Source organism: Cydia amplana, chromosome 24 (genome assembly GCF_948474715.1).
Source record: "Cydia amplana chromosome 24, ilCydAmpl1.1, whole genome shotgun sequence".
NCBI lineage: Eukaryota > Metazoa > Arthropoda > Insecta > Lepidoptera > Tortricidae > Cydia > Cydia amplana.
Window position 1 is genome coordinate 6,581,942 of NC_086092.1, and position 15,700 is coordinate 6,597,641.

The 15,700-nt window shown below is 38.3% G+C and overlaps 2 protein-coding genes across 2 annotated transcripts in view; one reads left to right on the forward strand and one right to left on the reverse strand.

Moving 5' to 3' along the window:
* Positions 1 to 3,394: 3,394 nt before the first annotated feature.
* On the forward strand, positions 3,395 to 5,425 carry LOC134659250 (chorion class CA protein ERA.1-like). Its single transcript, XM_063514893.1, has 3 exons — positions 3,395 to 3,521; positions 4,417 to 4,653; positions 5,243 to 5,425. The coding sequence occupies exons 1-3, from the start codon at positions 3,474 to 3,476 to the stop codon at positions 5,420 to 5,422; spliced, it is 465 nt and encodes a 154-aa protein (XP_063370963.1). The 5' UTR covers positions 3,395 to 3,473; the 3' UTR covers positions 5,423 to 5,425.
* A 3,979-nt stretch (positions 5,426 to 9,404) lies between these two features.
* LOC134659279 (serine proteinase stubble) overlaps positions 9,405 to 15,700 on the reverse strand; it is a 60,388-nt gene continuing 54,092 nt past the window's right edge. Inside the window, exons 9-11 of the mRNA XM_063514932.1 lie at positions 13,059 to 13,174; positions 11,673 to 11,828; positions 9,405 to 9,620 (exon numbers count right to left, since the gene is read on the reverse strand). Coding sequence (XP_063371002.1) covers positions 9,457 to 9,620; positions 11,673 to 11,828; positions 13,059 to 13,174 — 436 coding nt within the window. The 3' untranslated portion in view covers positions 9,405 to 9,456. The remainder of the gene's footprint in view (positions 9,621 to 11,672; positions 11,829 to 13,058; positions 13,175 to 15,700) is intronic.

Sequence of the window (15,700 nt, forward strand, 5' to 3'; positions counted from 1 at the left end):
TTTGGGGCAGACCATACGTTGTGCTGGTTCGGCGGCGGAGACTGCTGCCAAGCAAAAGCACATTAAATACTCCGCACTGGCATCGGCGTACGATTTCGTGTCGGTAGCATTAGAGACAGCGGGGCTGTGGGGAGTGGAAGCTCGCCGACTTTTTGGGGAAATAGGCCGGCGTTTGCGGGAGAGAGGTGGTGATCCTCGCTCCGGGTCGTACTTGGTTCAACAGGTCTATATAGCAGTTCAGCGGGGGAATGCTGCAGGCATTATGGGGACCTTTGAGCCAGGTACGATGCAGGGTGGGTTATTTTAGGCTTAGTGTAGGTTAAGTTTTATTGGAATTATTTATAGATTTTTTTGTATTTTTATGTATATTTTAAGGATTAAGAGTACTCAATATTATGTATTAATGTAATTTACGGTAATGGTTCAAATTGTAATGTTTACATATAAATAAATAAACTCATTATTTATTATAATATATAATAAATAAATAGAATACCTCCGCTAAACGTATGTATCGTGTTACCGGGCGTCGGTAACATAGTGAGGTGAGTTTTTACTTCTATCGGCACTCCCGGAGTGCAACCGTTGTTGCTTGTTTTAAACTGATGCGTTTTTTTAAATATAATATATTTCTTACTGAAAGCTGTTTTGTATGGAGTTAAATTACTAAGAAAAAAACGTTATTTTTTACAATTAAATGAATTTCGTATTGCAATCTTTAAAAATCGGACTTATATTTACCCGGGTCTAATTATTCGGTTCCTTCTGCCATTTTCGATATATAATTGATAAATAATTTTATATGATACAGCACATATTTAAATTAGTATCTGAAATTATTACTTTTGATGAAATGAGTAATTACTGACACCTATTAAGTCATAATTATGTTTACTCAATCAAAATGATACGTAATAAAACGGTCGAGATTCGCAATTAGCAGCACCTAAAAAACCTAATAATTATGATTTTAAGCCAGTCATCATCTTCATCTTCCTCGCGTTGTCCCGGCATTTTTGCCACGGCTCATGGGAGCCTGGGGTCCGCTTGGCAACTAATCCCAGTAATTGGCGTGGGCACTAGTTTTTACGAAAGCGACTAAACGCCGAGTAAACTAGACCTGTATTGGGATTAGTCCGGTTTCCTCACGATGTTTTCCTTCACCGAAAAGCGACTGGTAAATATCAAATGATATTTCGTACATAAGTTCCGAAAAACTTATTGGTACGAGCCGGGGTTCGAACCCGCGACCTCCGGATTGCAAGTCGCATGCTCTTATCGCTAGGCCACCAGCGCTTCTCGTCGCGTCATTTTGAACCAATAATGTTTATAAAATGATGAATGATGAAATGATGATGAGATGATGAATGAGTCTCAATTACTGATTATCCTGGCTCATGGTTAGTTCAGCACGTCGAAGTAAAAAAAAAAAAAACTAGTTGCACTCCGGGAGTGCCGGCAGAAGTGAAAACTCAATGACTAGTGCAAAATATACTCAGCGAGCTTACAATGCCCTGCGCATTCAATACAATAATGCTTTTAGGATGTTGTTGAGACTGCCGCGTTTCTGCAGCGCATCGTCCATGTTCGCCGAGGCGCGCACGGACGGTTTTGATGCCGTGTGGCGCAAGAAAACGACCTCACTACTGGACAGAGTACGCGGGAGTACCAACAGCATTCTAAACATGATAGCTAATAAGCTAGATTGTCCTCTGTTGTGGGCAATGGGTCAGCGGACAAAGCCACTTTTTGTTATAAATTATTAAATATTTTATTAGGTTACCCATTGTTACTAACATACTTAAATCATAAGCTATAACTAACAAATGTATGGACCATTGTTGTCTTAAATAAATAAAGAAAAAAAAAGTCTGTATAATTGAGGTTAACGCCATCTAGCGTTATTTCGTCCTTGAACCTACTAAGCACTACCGTGAACTTGAAACTACTAAGCACATCACTGTTAGTACTCGAGTTATATTAATACCAGTTAGAGGGAAACTCACTAGATGGCATTTAAATCGATAAAGAAAAACTCAATGACATATTGTAACAGTTTTTCGATCAGGCCACGTGTCCGTCTTACGATCTGATGATCTGTCGCGAGTTTAACATTTTTTCCCCACCTCAAAAAGTGCACAGCGCCGCTAAAGAAGTTTTCACTTCAAAACTATGCGTTTTCTAAAAATGTATTGACGTGACCTCTTTACGTACTGAAATATCCCTCATAATGGTATAAATCATATTGCAATCGCATGAGTAGAGCGCTAACAACTTTCAGATCAGCCCTCGTAAGGGCCATACGCTTTTTAACAATCCTTCCTGGTTGCGTAGCCAACATGCCAATCGTTTACGCTCCTTAGCAATCGAAACGCAACTGTCACAGTCGCACGAATATGGAAGAGTGATAGAGCTAAGCGTTTCGCTGTCATAGCGCAAGCGATTGGCAACCTAACAACATACCAAAAACTATCTACTTAAATTGGTCGGTTTTATTGTTACCCACCAGCATAGAGAAATATAAGTAAGACAAGAGTGCTCACTCCATACATCAGTTAGACTATTAATTTCAGTGTCTACATCTAGCGTCAAGTAGCGGACAAATGGCCCGATTCGAACTTTAAGATACGTTAATTAATAGACCTAGAAACGATATCGATTAAATATGTCAGTGTCAAATGTGACGTTTCTTCAAACAAGAATATCACTTTTGGCACTGACACATCTAATCCATATCGTTTCTAGATCTATTAATTGACGTATCTTAAAGTTCGAACCGGGCAGATAATCAGGCGGTCTAGCCAAGGTGACAATCGCTTTCGCTTCGCCATCGAATCGCTTTGTGTCTCTCTCTATCACTATAGATGGTCAGACCAATTTGTCAGTAAATAGGAACAAAAAAAACTATAAGTACTCATCATTCATCATTTTCTTTTGGGTGCTAGTACTAGTGTAAGACAAAGATAGTATGACTCTCTGTCTATGTTTGAAATAAGACAGTCCTTTGACACACTATACATAACACTTTACTAATAGCCCCCTATTAAGGCAGCGTGACAGGAAAGTAGCTACGGAACCCTATAATGTGCATGGCCCGACATGCTCTTAGCCGTATTTTTTATACAACGATGAAGAATATAATATGCTTGATGGTAAGCAGTCACCGATGTCATTGTAGCCTATGGACACCCGCAGCTTAAGGGTTAGTAGGTATATTGCGCGTTGTCGACCCTTTAAAAACCTGATGACTGAAATACAATATCTTTATTTACCTAATTATCTTCATTAACAAATAAGTTATCAAATAATTACCCCACATATTAAGTTATCTTTAAATTTTATCTATATAATTGTATTGTTATGTAAAATGACGAAAAATGCAATAACGTATTATGCAAAGTTTGTCATAAAAATGTATAAAACGCATACGAAGGTTTTCGCGTAGTCATTATTTTTCGCTGACGCATTTCAAAATGTCATTTAATACTTTATTATTTTGTGTTGCAGCTTGCTTATTGCAGGTAATTTTTTTTTTATTTGCACTTAATCCTTACTAATAGAATAAATGAGAAGTAACTCTGTCTGTTTCCTTTCACGCTTAAGAGGCCATCAACGTGCACACTAGCGCCACTGCTAAATAATCGTGATTATTTCAATTTAACGAAAGATATTTAGAAAAAGGGGGCCGCTACGTATTGTATCCTGTATTAAAATACCCTTTGTATAAATCAAACTAGTTTCTATGTTGCTGGATTCGTCAATCTATAAACTCAAAACAAAACGGCCGTTTTAACTTTGGACGCATAGACGCTTTGATGTATTCAAAGGGTACTTTAATACAGGATACAGTACGTAGCGGCCCCTTTTTTAAACATATTTCGTTAAATTTAAATATTTAATCACGATTATTTAGCTTTAGCGCTAGTGTGCACGTTGATGGGCTCTTAAACTGCTGAATCGATTTAGATGAAGTTTGATATATTTTTATCAATCCTCATCGTTATTCCATGCAGATAAAGTCGCTGGAAAAAGCTAGTCTCTTAATATAATTAAAATAACGTTTTATACTTAGGCAACAATGTAGAAAAGTAGTTTTTTAATCCATTAGAGGAATATCATAATTATAATGATTAACATTACGATAGAAGTGCGAGAAATAGGAAATTCGCAACAAGTGGCGCTAAATTAAAACACGACCGAATCCGTGCTTTAAATCGACACGAATAACCTATTCGCACATGTATCGTACAACGTTTTACAGTACATAAGCACTTTACATTTTCGACATAGCCACATAATGTGCTAATTGTCCCACTAGTGCGGTAAAGTACCATATGTACTGTAAAATTATATTAAAAATATGAACACGTTAACTACTGTTTTTATTCCTACTACTTACTATTGTTTTTATTCCAGAATGCCATTTGCCAAAATGTTCTCTCGTTAAACAACTGCGGGTGCCAGCAACAACCTCAAGGCCTCAACCTTGGTAACCTAGGCCTCGCGCTCGGCAACCCCACCTTCTCGATCGGTAACCCCGGCCTCTCGCTTGGCAACGCTGGCAATGGGATCAACCTCGGAGGCCTCGGTTGCAATTCTCCGAATTTGATGCTTGGCAATATGGGCGGTAACAATTGCAATAATGTTGTTCAGGTACGTATTAATTATTAATTAAATTACTATTGTTTTATAAAGAAACGGTCTTGAAAAATAACTAAGTCAGCCACCCACGTCAACTAATGAAAACACCCATCAGCTTGCACACTATTGGGTAGGTAATAAAATAGTCTGCCGAAGTCATAGGTATTTGAATCTTAGATACCTATCTGACATACAATTAATTCAATATTAGAATAAATTTAAAAGTGGAAAAATTTCTGTCTTGGCTTGGCTTGTATTATCGTCTTGTCTTGGTTATTATCGTTTACAGACGTATCTGCTTAAAAAATAAAATTAATTCAATGTCTAAAATTAAGGGGCCTACACACTATTTATACACTACCTTAATGTCTAGGTAATAAGGTTGTGTATAGGTACATATTTTTGTCCATGTCGGCATTTTCGACTTTGACTGTATAGCTGGTCAAGCAAATCTTGTCAGTAAAAAAAGGCGCGAAATTAAGATTTTCTATGCGACGATATCCCTTCGCGCCTACATTTTTCAAATTTGCCGCCTTTTTCTACTGACAAGATCTGCTTGACCAAGTATATCTACATATACCGTTACTGTTTTATTTTTCAGAGCACCAGCCAGCAATGTGGCTACGGCGACGTTGCCATAGTGGGTGAGGTGCCAGTCCAGGGGCCTACGGCGGTGTGTGGCAACGTGCCAGTCATTGGCTATGTGGTGTTCGAGGGAGACGTGCCAGCCGGTGGCTTGGTGTCCGTCGTGGATCCTTGTGGTTGCCAATGCAACCAGTAATAAACAAATGTACACTAATGTCATTATGTCTTTGGCAAAAGTCACTTCTGTTGTACTACATCATGTATTTTTTATGTTTCAAATAAACCATATGTTATATTATAGTTGTGGTTTTTCATCCTAGTTTGCTTGCCATCCTAGTTACGGCCGATATGTACGTTTGACTTGGCCTGTTAGTGTTTATTTTGCTCGGACTAATCCGTACATAAAAAAGTATAAATTACGACCTTTATGCTACATGGCATTCTCTACCAGTCAACCACAGAGCCAAACAGACAGTTAAAAGAAATAGCTATTAAAAGGAAAAATAGGTAGGTAGGTATAGGTACTAAATAAAAAAAATCTGATTAGAATTTGGAAATAACAAGGTAAATAGGGATTGATAATATATTTATATAGTTAAATGTGTTTCTTTTTATAATATAAGGTAAGGCAAACAAAAAACGGAAATAACTAAAAAAATGCTTTATTAAAAATATTTCAAACTATTTTTAATAAACATAGCTTAACTTTCGATAGTTTACTTACAAAAATAATTTAATATACTTTTATGGCTTAATATAATTAAAATAAATGCATCATTGGGAAATTCGTATTTACAAAAATTAAAGTCTAAAATAAATTAATACTTAAAAATAAAATTTTTGACATCATTGCCACCAAAACATACTTGTTTACTCTAAAACGTCTAGATGCCTAGGAACTAGATTTAACTAGCAAATTATATCGTTTAGGCGTCACTTGCACCATTCCATTAATCCGGGGTTAACCGGTTAAACCTGGCGCTACCATGGTTACCAGAGTAATTTGACACTGGGTTACCGATTTAACCGCTTAACCCCGGGTTAGTGGGCTGGTGCAGGTGGTCCTAAAAAACTATGAGTTGTATAATGACACACTCTCACTTTGTTATGGTCTAGTCTGTGAAAAGTTAGCATAGACGCACTCTCTACATAGGACTCTAAGATTGATATTTCAAATCTAACGTACCAGGGTGCTTTGCCAACGTGCCAATCGTTAACGCTCCGAGGCGTAGCGTAGTCATCTCTCTATCACTCTTCCATATTAGTGCGAGAATTACAGTTGCGTTTCGTTCGCTACGGAGTCGCTACGTTAACGATTGGCATGTTGGCTACGCACCCTGCTATAGTAAAAATAACATCGACAGTTATCGTCCCTTTCAGAACTGTCAAATTATTACAGAAAAAAAAACAATATTTTCATATTCAGGGTATTTTACCCTAGTGAATTAAATAATTTATTATTTAACCTACCTACCTAGATTAAATTCGTTGTTTGATATCATACTCTTACATTTTATAAATGCATTTGAATTCATGAACTGGGTCATTACTAGAGATGCCACGAATATTCGGCAACTATTCGGATTCGGCCTATTCGGCCACTTTACCGAATATCTGCTGCACCTACTTAAAAAGAAAAATTGCACAATAAAAATAACCAAAAACTGTAGGTATATTTAGAATGTGTTCTTGGAAAGTTGTTAAATACGAAGAACCTTTTTTGAGCATTTGTTGATTAAAAACATCTTATTTTTATCATGAGTTTGTTTTGTTTGACTCTATTCATTAATGCTGCCCTAGTAGCACGGTCGCATTTTTATCGTTTATCACCATGTCTGTCACGTTCTAACAAGTATGTAAGTGCGAAAGTGACGGGCATAGTGATAGTCGATAAAAATGGAACCGTGCTGAGCCCGCTGTTCAACAAAAATATATCTGCTAACGTCATCTAACGTTGAGCTTTGTTAGCGATCAGTTTTCATAATAATTGTGACTCAAAATGTTCGCATGTCATGCCGAATATTCGGTATTCAGTCGAAAGAGTGGCCGAATATTCGGTATTCGGTATTCGTCCAAAACCACTATTCGGGGCATCTCTAGTCATTACACTTTTAATTTACTACAATCTTATATTTACTTTAATAGTACATAAAGTTCGACTGTAATTATTCTTTATAGGTCACATTTTTCATTTATCACGCAGAAATATTTCCCGTCACTAAACCTCGGCCACATTTCCCAGTTATATTTTCCGGAAATGTAAAAGTCTAAGTGTTGCTAGTGATTTAATTTCGCAATAAAATCTCAACATTACAATTACTAAGGTTGGCTATAGTTCCGTGACTAACTGCCGTATTCGAACTTCAAGATATTCACAAGAGACGACACGTACTAGATCCATTCTAGATACGTTATAGTTTAGATATCAACTAGTTCTCTTTTGCAGTGCAATTCGGGCAACCAATGTCACTTTTACGTTAGATAGAATTAGATATCTATTAGATGTGAATTGGATCTCTAAGTCATATCCTGTGGAAATCGTTCAAAAGTATCTCCAGAATCGCGCAAATATCAAATTTTACAGGTTAGATCTTAAACATATCGTTATCGTATCTTGCGGGCTCAGCACGGTTCCATTTTTATCGACTATCACTATGCCCGTCACTTTCGCACTTACATACTTGTTAGAACGTGACAGGCATGGTGATAAATGATAAAAATGCGACCGTGCTACTAGGGTTGGTGATGTCTAAAAGATATCTAATAGATGTCTATTTCAAAATCCGATCGGGCCCTAAGTATATACCTATTTTTCAGCAATATATCTTAGAATTGTAGTATCTGGTTAATCCAATCCCGGAACTCGGAAATGCGCGTGTAAACGCCGGGCTGGTTGGACTCAGCTTGCCGATACCCCATATCACGTATATCGACATTCGATGTATAATTTTCTATCCAGTTCGCTTTAGTTTCTTATTAAATATTCCTTTCTGCTATAATTTTCAAGTTGGGCAATATTTCCCAGCTTAGAATTGTAGTATCTGGTTAATCCAATCCCGGAACTCAGAAATGCGCGTGTAAACGCCGGGCTGGTTGGGCTCAGCGCAGCCGATGCCCCATATCACGTACATCGACATTCAATGTATAATTTTCTATCCAGTTCGCTTTAGTTTCTTGTTAGAGATTTCTCTCTGCTATAACCTCCGAAGGCTCAGTCATACAAATGCTACACCCAAATTTTCCCACTGAAATTTGAACCTATAGTGCAGGGAGAGTTGCTTTCAGTTGTTTGAAAATTTAACAAATCAAATGAAATGCAACTCTGTTCCAATATTAATATGGTTTAAATTTCATCGAACTAAACAAGTACTATCGGTAGGACCTTGGGCCTTAGGAGGATAATTTTCAAGTTGGGCAATATTTCCCAGCTTAGAACTGTAGTATCTGGTTAATCCAATCCCGGAACTCAGAAATAAGCGTATACACGCCTGGCTGGTCAGCGCAGCCGATTCCCCATATCACGTATATCGACATTCGATGTATAATTTTCTATCCAGTTCGTTTTAGTCTCTTATTAAAGATTTCTCTCTGCTATAATTTTCAAGTTCGGCAATATTTCCCAGCTTAGAACTGTAGTATCTGGTTAATCCAATCCCTGAACTCAGAAATGCGCGTGTAAACGCCGGGCTGGTTGGGCTCAGCGCAGCCGATGCCCCATATCACGTATATCGACATTCAATGTATAATTTTCTATCCAGTTCGCTTTAGTTTCTTGTTAGAGATTTCTCTCTGCTATAACCTCCGAAGGCCCAGTCATACAAATGCTACACCCAAATTTTCCCACTGAAATTTGAACCTATAGTGCAGGGAGAGTTGCTTTTAGTTGTTTGAAAATTTAACAAATCAAATGAAATGCAACTCTGTTCCAATATTAATATGGTTTAAATTTCATCGAACTAAACAAGTACTATCGGTAGGACCTTGGGCCTTAGGAGGATAATTTTCAAGTTGGGCAATATTTCCCAGCTTAGAACTGTAGTATCTGGTTAATCCAATCCCGGAACTCAGAAATGCGCGTATACACGCCTGGCTGGTCAGCGCAGCCGATTCCCCATATCACGTATATCGACATTCTATCTATAATTTTCTATCGAGTTCGTTTTAGTCTCTTATTAAAGATTTCTCTCTGCTATAATTTTCAAGTTCGGCAATATTTCCCAGCAATATAGCTTAGAATTGTAGTATCTGGTTAATCCAATCCCGGAACTCAGAGATGCGCGTGTAAACGCCGGGCTGGTTGGGCTCAGCGCAGCCGATGCCCCACGAGATGACACCGCCGAGGACGAAGCGTCCGTCACGAGCGCGTTCCACCACCATAGGCCCCCCGCTGTCACCTGAAATTAAAAAAAGTTTTTGTCATAATCATCATCATCATCTTCCTCGCGTTGTCCCGGCATTTTGCCACGGCTCATGGGAGCCTGGGGTCCGCTTGGCAACTAATCCCAGGAATTAGCGTGGGCACTAGTTTTTACGAAAGCGACTGCCATCTGACCTTCCAACCCAGAGGGTAAACTAGGCCCGTATTGGGATTAGTCCGGTTTCCTCACGATGTTTTCCTTCACCGAAAAGCGACTGGTAAATATCAAATGATATTTCGTACATAAGTTCCGAAAAACTCATTGGTACAAGCCGGGGTTTGAACCCGCGACCTCCGGATTGCAAGTCGCATGCTCTTACCGCTAGGCCACCAGCGCTTTTTTTTGTCATAATCATAAGCATGGTATAAACTGTCAGTCACGTGGTCGGAAGAGATAAGAGTACCAGGCGGAGTATATGTTTATACCATGCTTATGATTTTGTCATAATCATAAGCATGATATAAACATATACTCCGCCTGGTACTCTCTTCCGACCACGTGACTGACACAAGCTACGTCATCATGCGACAGCGCTATATGATAATATGCAATAGCGCTATATAAAGTGGCAATGTTATTGTGACGTAGGCTTGTGTCATTGGGCATAAGACTATGGGTATACTTGGTCAAGCAAATCTTGTCAGTAGAAAAAGGCGGCTTTGAAAAATCGCGGGTTAACAACACTACGCTTGAATTGTTCGAAAAACGCGTGTCGTTTATATCTTATCTGTGGAACTGTTTTGTTTAAATTTCATCGTTGTTCGATGTACATTGCTTCTTTTTGTTCGTTTCCTAGGGATACCATACTTTAGTTTGATTTACATTGCTACTGACATATCCGGCTTGACAGACTATAGTAAAAACAATATAGCAATGTGGTGGATAAGAATTATCAAATTTTAACGGCGTTTTAAGCCCTTGCTACACGGTCGCCGACAAGCCCCTCAGACCGCGTGGCCTTGGTCTGGACGGACCGTGTAGACAGTTGTTTCCAACAAAATTTGACCAAAACTGACCAAGGTCAGACCAAGGACAGACGGTTAGAAAGCTTGTCGGCGACCGTGTAGCAAGGGCTTTAGATTTAGACGATTATGAAATTTATGAATAACGCCTTTGAATTTTAAGGTCATTCCAGAATCTAGATTCCATTTCTTATTCAATGGTGGCTAGTAATAATGATGTAGAATATTGACAAGTGTAGGAATTTTCTGGAATGTCAATACCAAAGGAATGTCATTATTAGTAATGTCATTCCAAGTGATAGTGTCAGTTCTTTTTTTTTATGTTATAGTCAGCAAGCGAGCAGACGAGCCGCCTGATGGGAAGCGGTCATCGTCGCCCATGGACATAAGCAACATCACAGGAGCCACTTTTTAAGCGTTGCCGACCCTTAAGAACCCTAAATACCCGCTTCTTGAAGAATCCCATGTCGTAGCGCATAGGAAATACCAGCAAATACTAAATAATAAAGGAAATAGTTCTACATAAAAATTACTAGAGATGCCCCGAATAGTGGTTTTGGCCGAATACCGAATACCGAATATTCAGCTCCTTTCTCAGCCGAATACCGAATATTCGGCATGACATGCGAACATTTTGAGTCACAATTATTATGAAAACTGATCGTTAACAAAGCTCAACGTTAGATGACGTTAGCTAAGATATATTTTTGTTGAACAGCATTAACGAATAGAGTCAAACAAAACATACTCATGATAAAAATAATCAACAAATGCTCAAAATAATCAACAAGGGTTTTCGTATTTAACAACTTTCCAAGAACACATTCTAAATATTCCTACATAGTTGTTGGTCATTTTTACTGTGCAATTTTTCTTTTTAAGTAGGTGCAACAGATATTCGGTATTCGGCCGAATAGTAGGCAACATTCGGCCGAATACCGAATATTCGGCAAAGTGGCCGAATAGGCCGAATACCGAATAGTTGCCGAATATGTGGTTAAAGAATTTTTTTTTGTGGTTAAAGAATTTTTATATTATTAATATTCGTGGCATCTCTAAAAATTACCTTCGCAGCTGTCAGATCCTCCCTTCTTCCAGCCAGCACAGATGAAGATGTTAGGTATATGTTCATTGTATCCTGCCGCCAGGTACATCGCCTCGCAGGCCGTGTTGTTGATGATGGGCACCTCTACCTCTTGCAGGACGGTGGGGAGGGGGCCGTCTGAAAACATTTGGAAATAGATTGTGTTAGCTGTCTAAAACACAGAATAAAGAATGTAATGTTTAATTAGCTAGAAACATACGTATAGATGTATCTGGTAAACTAGTTCTACAAAATTATTTTCTACGTAAAAACACATTTTTGTCTAAATCGTTTATAACAGAAGACAGAAGTAGTCTCGAAAATAGACATAAAAATGTACAAATTAAAGTATTTTTCCACCCTTACCCATAATGTGGCATACTGAACTTGTTTAAAGAGAACTAATTACGAAATTCGAAGAAAAACAGGGTTTCCCACAGAAAATTTAAAATCGAGTAAGATTGTTGGCTAGTAAGCCAAAGTAGGTACTCAAGTCACTATTTTTTTTATATGTCTTTTCCAGTGTTAGGCTGAGCACAAGAGCGCCGCGAGAGATCCGTTCCTCTCTAATTAATACAATAAGAAAAAGACAGGTGCTCCTGTAAAGAAGAAACTGACCGTCCCAGCCAGTGACGAACGCCATCTTGCCGACAAAGTCGTCATCATCATCAGAGACGCCACCGGCAGGATGTTGGGCTGCAAGTAGTGCATGCTCCTGGGAATTCCCGGTTCTCAGATTCCCGGGAATTCCCGGGAATTGTATAGTGCTGAAAGAACCGGTACTAAGGACCCGGTACCGGTACTTCCCGGTTCTCATCAGTTTGCGTATTTATTCCCATTTCAATAGTAGTTATCTTTTAATAGTTTAGTTTTAGGATATTATATTCGAATATTCTTGTAGTAAGTTGGTTTTATATGAAAATATTCCGTTCTCGGGTTGAATTTTTACCTTTTGACCCTTCTATTATATCTTCTTCTATCGTATCTGTGCCGTCATAGTGCTGAGTGCATCAACTACGGCCGTGTGGCTCGTACACCTTAAAGCCCAGGCGGACGCAAAGTGTGCCGGTTAATTTCGTAAAATAGGTTGGAACCCTAATAAAGTGTTTTTTTTGTTATAAAATAAGTCATTTATGAATATTTATGCAATTATTTATATGAAAATAAGTAACACAGACAATTTCTTAAAAATAATCATAAGATGCCTAGAGAACCGGGAAGAACCGGGAATCCCGGTTCCGGCTATACCCAGAACCGGGAAACGAAATTCTTGGTACCGGGACCGGTACTGGTACTGCATGCCCTAGCTGCAAATGGCTGCAACGTCACTACACAATATTATGAAAACGCTCTAAAGACGACACTGACCGTCATAAAGTCGCCCCCAGCCCGTGACGTGCGCCGTCTTGCCGACGAAGTCGTCATCGTCATCAGGGACGCACACCGGCAGAATGTTCGGCTGGAAGTTCACTGGCTCGTAGAATCTGGAAACGTCACAATAATAATCTTTAATAGAAAAAAACCGACTTCTCTAACTACTAGCCTGGACCCACTTAACGGCGCTTATACTTTATTTGGTAATATGTATACATTTTATGGTAATCATAGTGGTTTGTTTAGTTTAGGTATCATAGTGGTTTTCCGGGTCAAGGTTCGAGTACGGGTCCGAGTCCGAGTACGGGTCCGAGTCCGAGTACGGGTCCGAGTCCGGAGTCCGGGGCCCAGTCCAAGTCAAAATCGAAATTCAGAATCACAAAACGTGTACTATGCGTCGTTGAAGAGTTCTGTTCTGATCATCATCAGCAGTTCCGCTTCATCAAATGCCACAGTTTGTAATGTAAATGCTTGATTTTCTGATGAAAATATATAAAATTATATACGTATGCCTTTAAGATTTGAGGAGTTCCCTCGATTCCTCATGGATCCCATGTTCAGGACTTGAGATTGACATAAATGTGCCTAAAAACCTAACTTGCTTAACAAACATAACGAAAAGGACAAATCGCCAAATGCGAGCTATGCGTCGTTGAAGAGTTCCGTTATGATCATCATCAGCAGTTCCACTGCATCAAATGCGACAGTTTTTAATGAAAATGCTTAATTTTTTGATGAAAATACAAAAATCTCTATATGCATGCCTTTAAGATTTGAGGAGTTCCCTCGATTCCTCATGGATCCCATCATCAGAACTCGAGCTTGACAAAAACGTGGCTTAAAAACTTAACTTGCTTAACAAACATAACGAAGAGGACAAATCGTCAAACGTGTACTATGCGTCGTTGAAGAGTTCTGTTCTGATCATCATCAGCAGTTCCACTGCATCAAATGCGACAGTTTTTAATGAAAATGCTTAATTTTTTTATGAAAATACAAAAATCTCTATATGCATGCCTTTAAGATTTGAGGAGTTCCCTCGATTCCTCATGGATCCCATCATCAGAACTCGAGCTTAACAAAAATGTGGCTTAAAAACTTAACTTGTTTAACAAACATAACGAAGAGGACAAATCGTCAAACGTGTACTATGCGTCGTTGAAGAGTTCCGTTCTGATCATCATCAGCAGTTCCACTTCATCAAATGTCACTTTTTTAAATGTATATGCTTGATTTGTTGATAAAAACACAAAAATCACTATATGTATGCCTTTAAGATTTGAGGAGTTCCCTCGATTCCTCATGGATCCCATCATTAGAACTGGGTTTTGACAAAAACGGGACCAATCTGTATGCATATACATACAATCAAAAAAAGAAATTTCAAAATCGGTCCAGTAATGACGGAGATATGGAGTAACAAACATAAAAAAAAAATAAAAAAAATATAAAAAAAATAAAAAAAAACATACAACCGAATTGATAACCTCCTCCTTTTAGATTTGGAAGTCGGTTAAAAATATAAAAAATACTGCTGTTGCTCAAAACTACATAAAGGTAAACAACCATTATCTTATATCTCAGGACTGGCCTTACGTGCACTAAAAATGGTACTAGTTCAGCGGTGTCACTCACGAATTCGAGCCAATCGTGTAGTCTAACGCAACTAGTTGCGACCAATAGCGCGGCCGCGCGCGCGTGATGCGAACTCATCAACCAATCGCGTTGCAGCGTTTTCACACCGCTGTACTGGCCCCATGCATGCTCCATTCTTATTGCCCGTAAGGCTAGTCCTGAGATATATATATGTCAATGGATACGACTAAGTAAATCCTCTTATGTCTTTTATCAGATAAGTGGAGTGTACTGATAGATGTAGGTACCCATAGAATTTTTTTTATACTAAAACAGTTTTGAATGATTCACGGCTAGTTTCACAAGACTTATATCGACCGGGATATGAACCGTGAAAACAACAAAAAAAAGCGAAAACAATAGAAAAGGTAATCTCGGTTCATATCCCGGTCGATATAAGTCTAGTGATTTCTCATACTGTAAACCAAAATATCGATCATATTTTAGTAGTTTTTACCAACGCTTGAAACTTGTAACATGAACAATGAATACAAAACACTCCTTTTTTTGGCCATTCGTCTAAAAAAATTAGATATTTAAAAGGCAATAAAACTCATATTTTTGGGTATTTAAATTAAGTAAGTGATGAAAATAATAATTAACCAAATTATGGAACCTGTTTTCTGAAATAAACTATTTTTATTTTATTTTTTTATTAATTCAAATGCTTGCGGAAATATTGCCATCTTGCCGTGAAAATATCGCCAACGATAATATTTTTTTTTTTCAATTGAATTTGTGCTATTGTCTATATAGCACAAATTCAATCTAGCAAGTTCAGTCTAGCAAATCTTGAGAGTAGAAAAAGGCGCGAAATTCAAATTTTCTATGGGACGATATCCCTTCGCACCTACATTTTTCAAATTTGCCGCCTTTTTCTACTGACAAGATCTGGTTGACCATCTATTCTCGTAATTGTTCAAAGTACTTCACCAATACATTTCTTAGTCAGCTGGCCAATATTTTTTGCCAGTGGACATTCCACTCGGTTAGTCACCAAA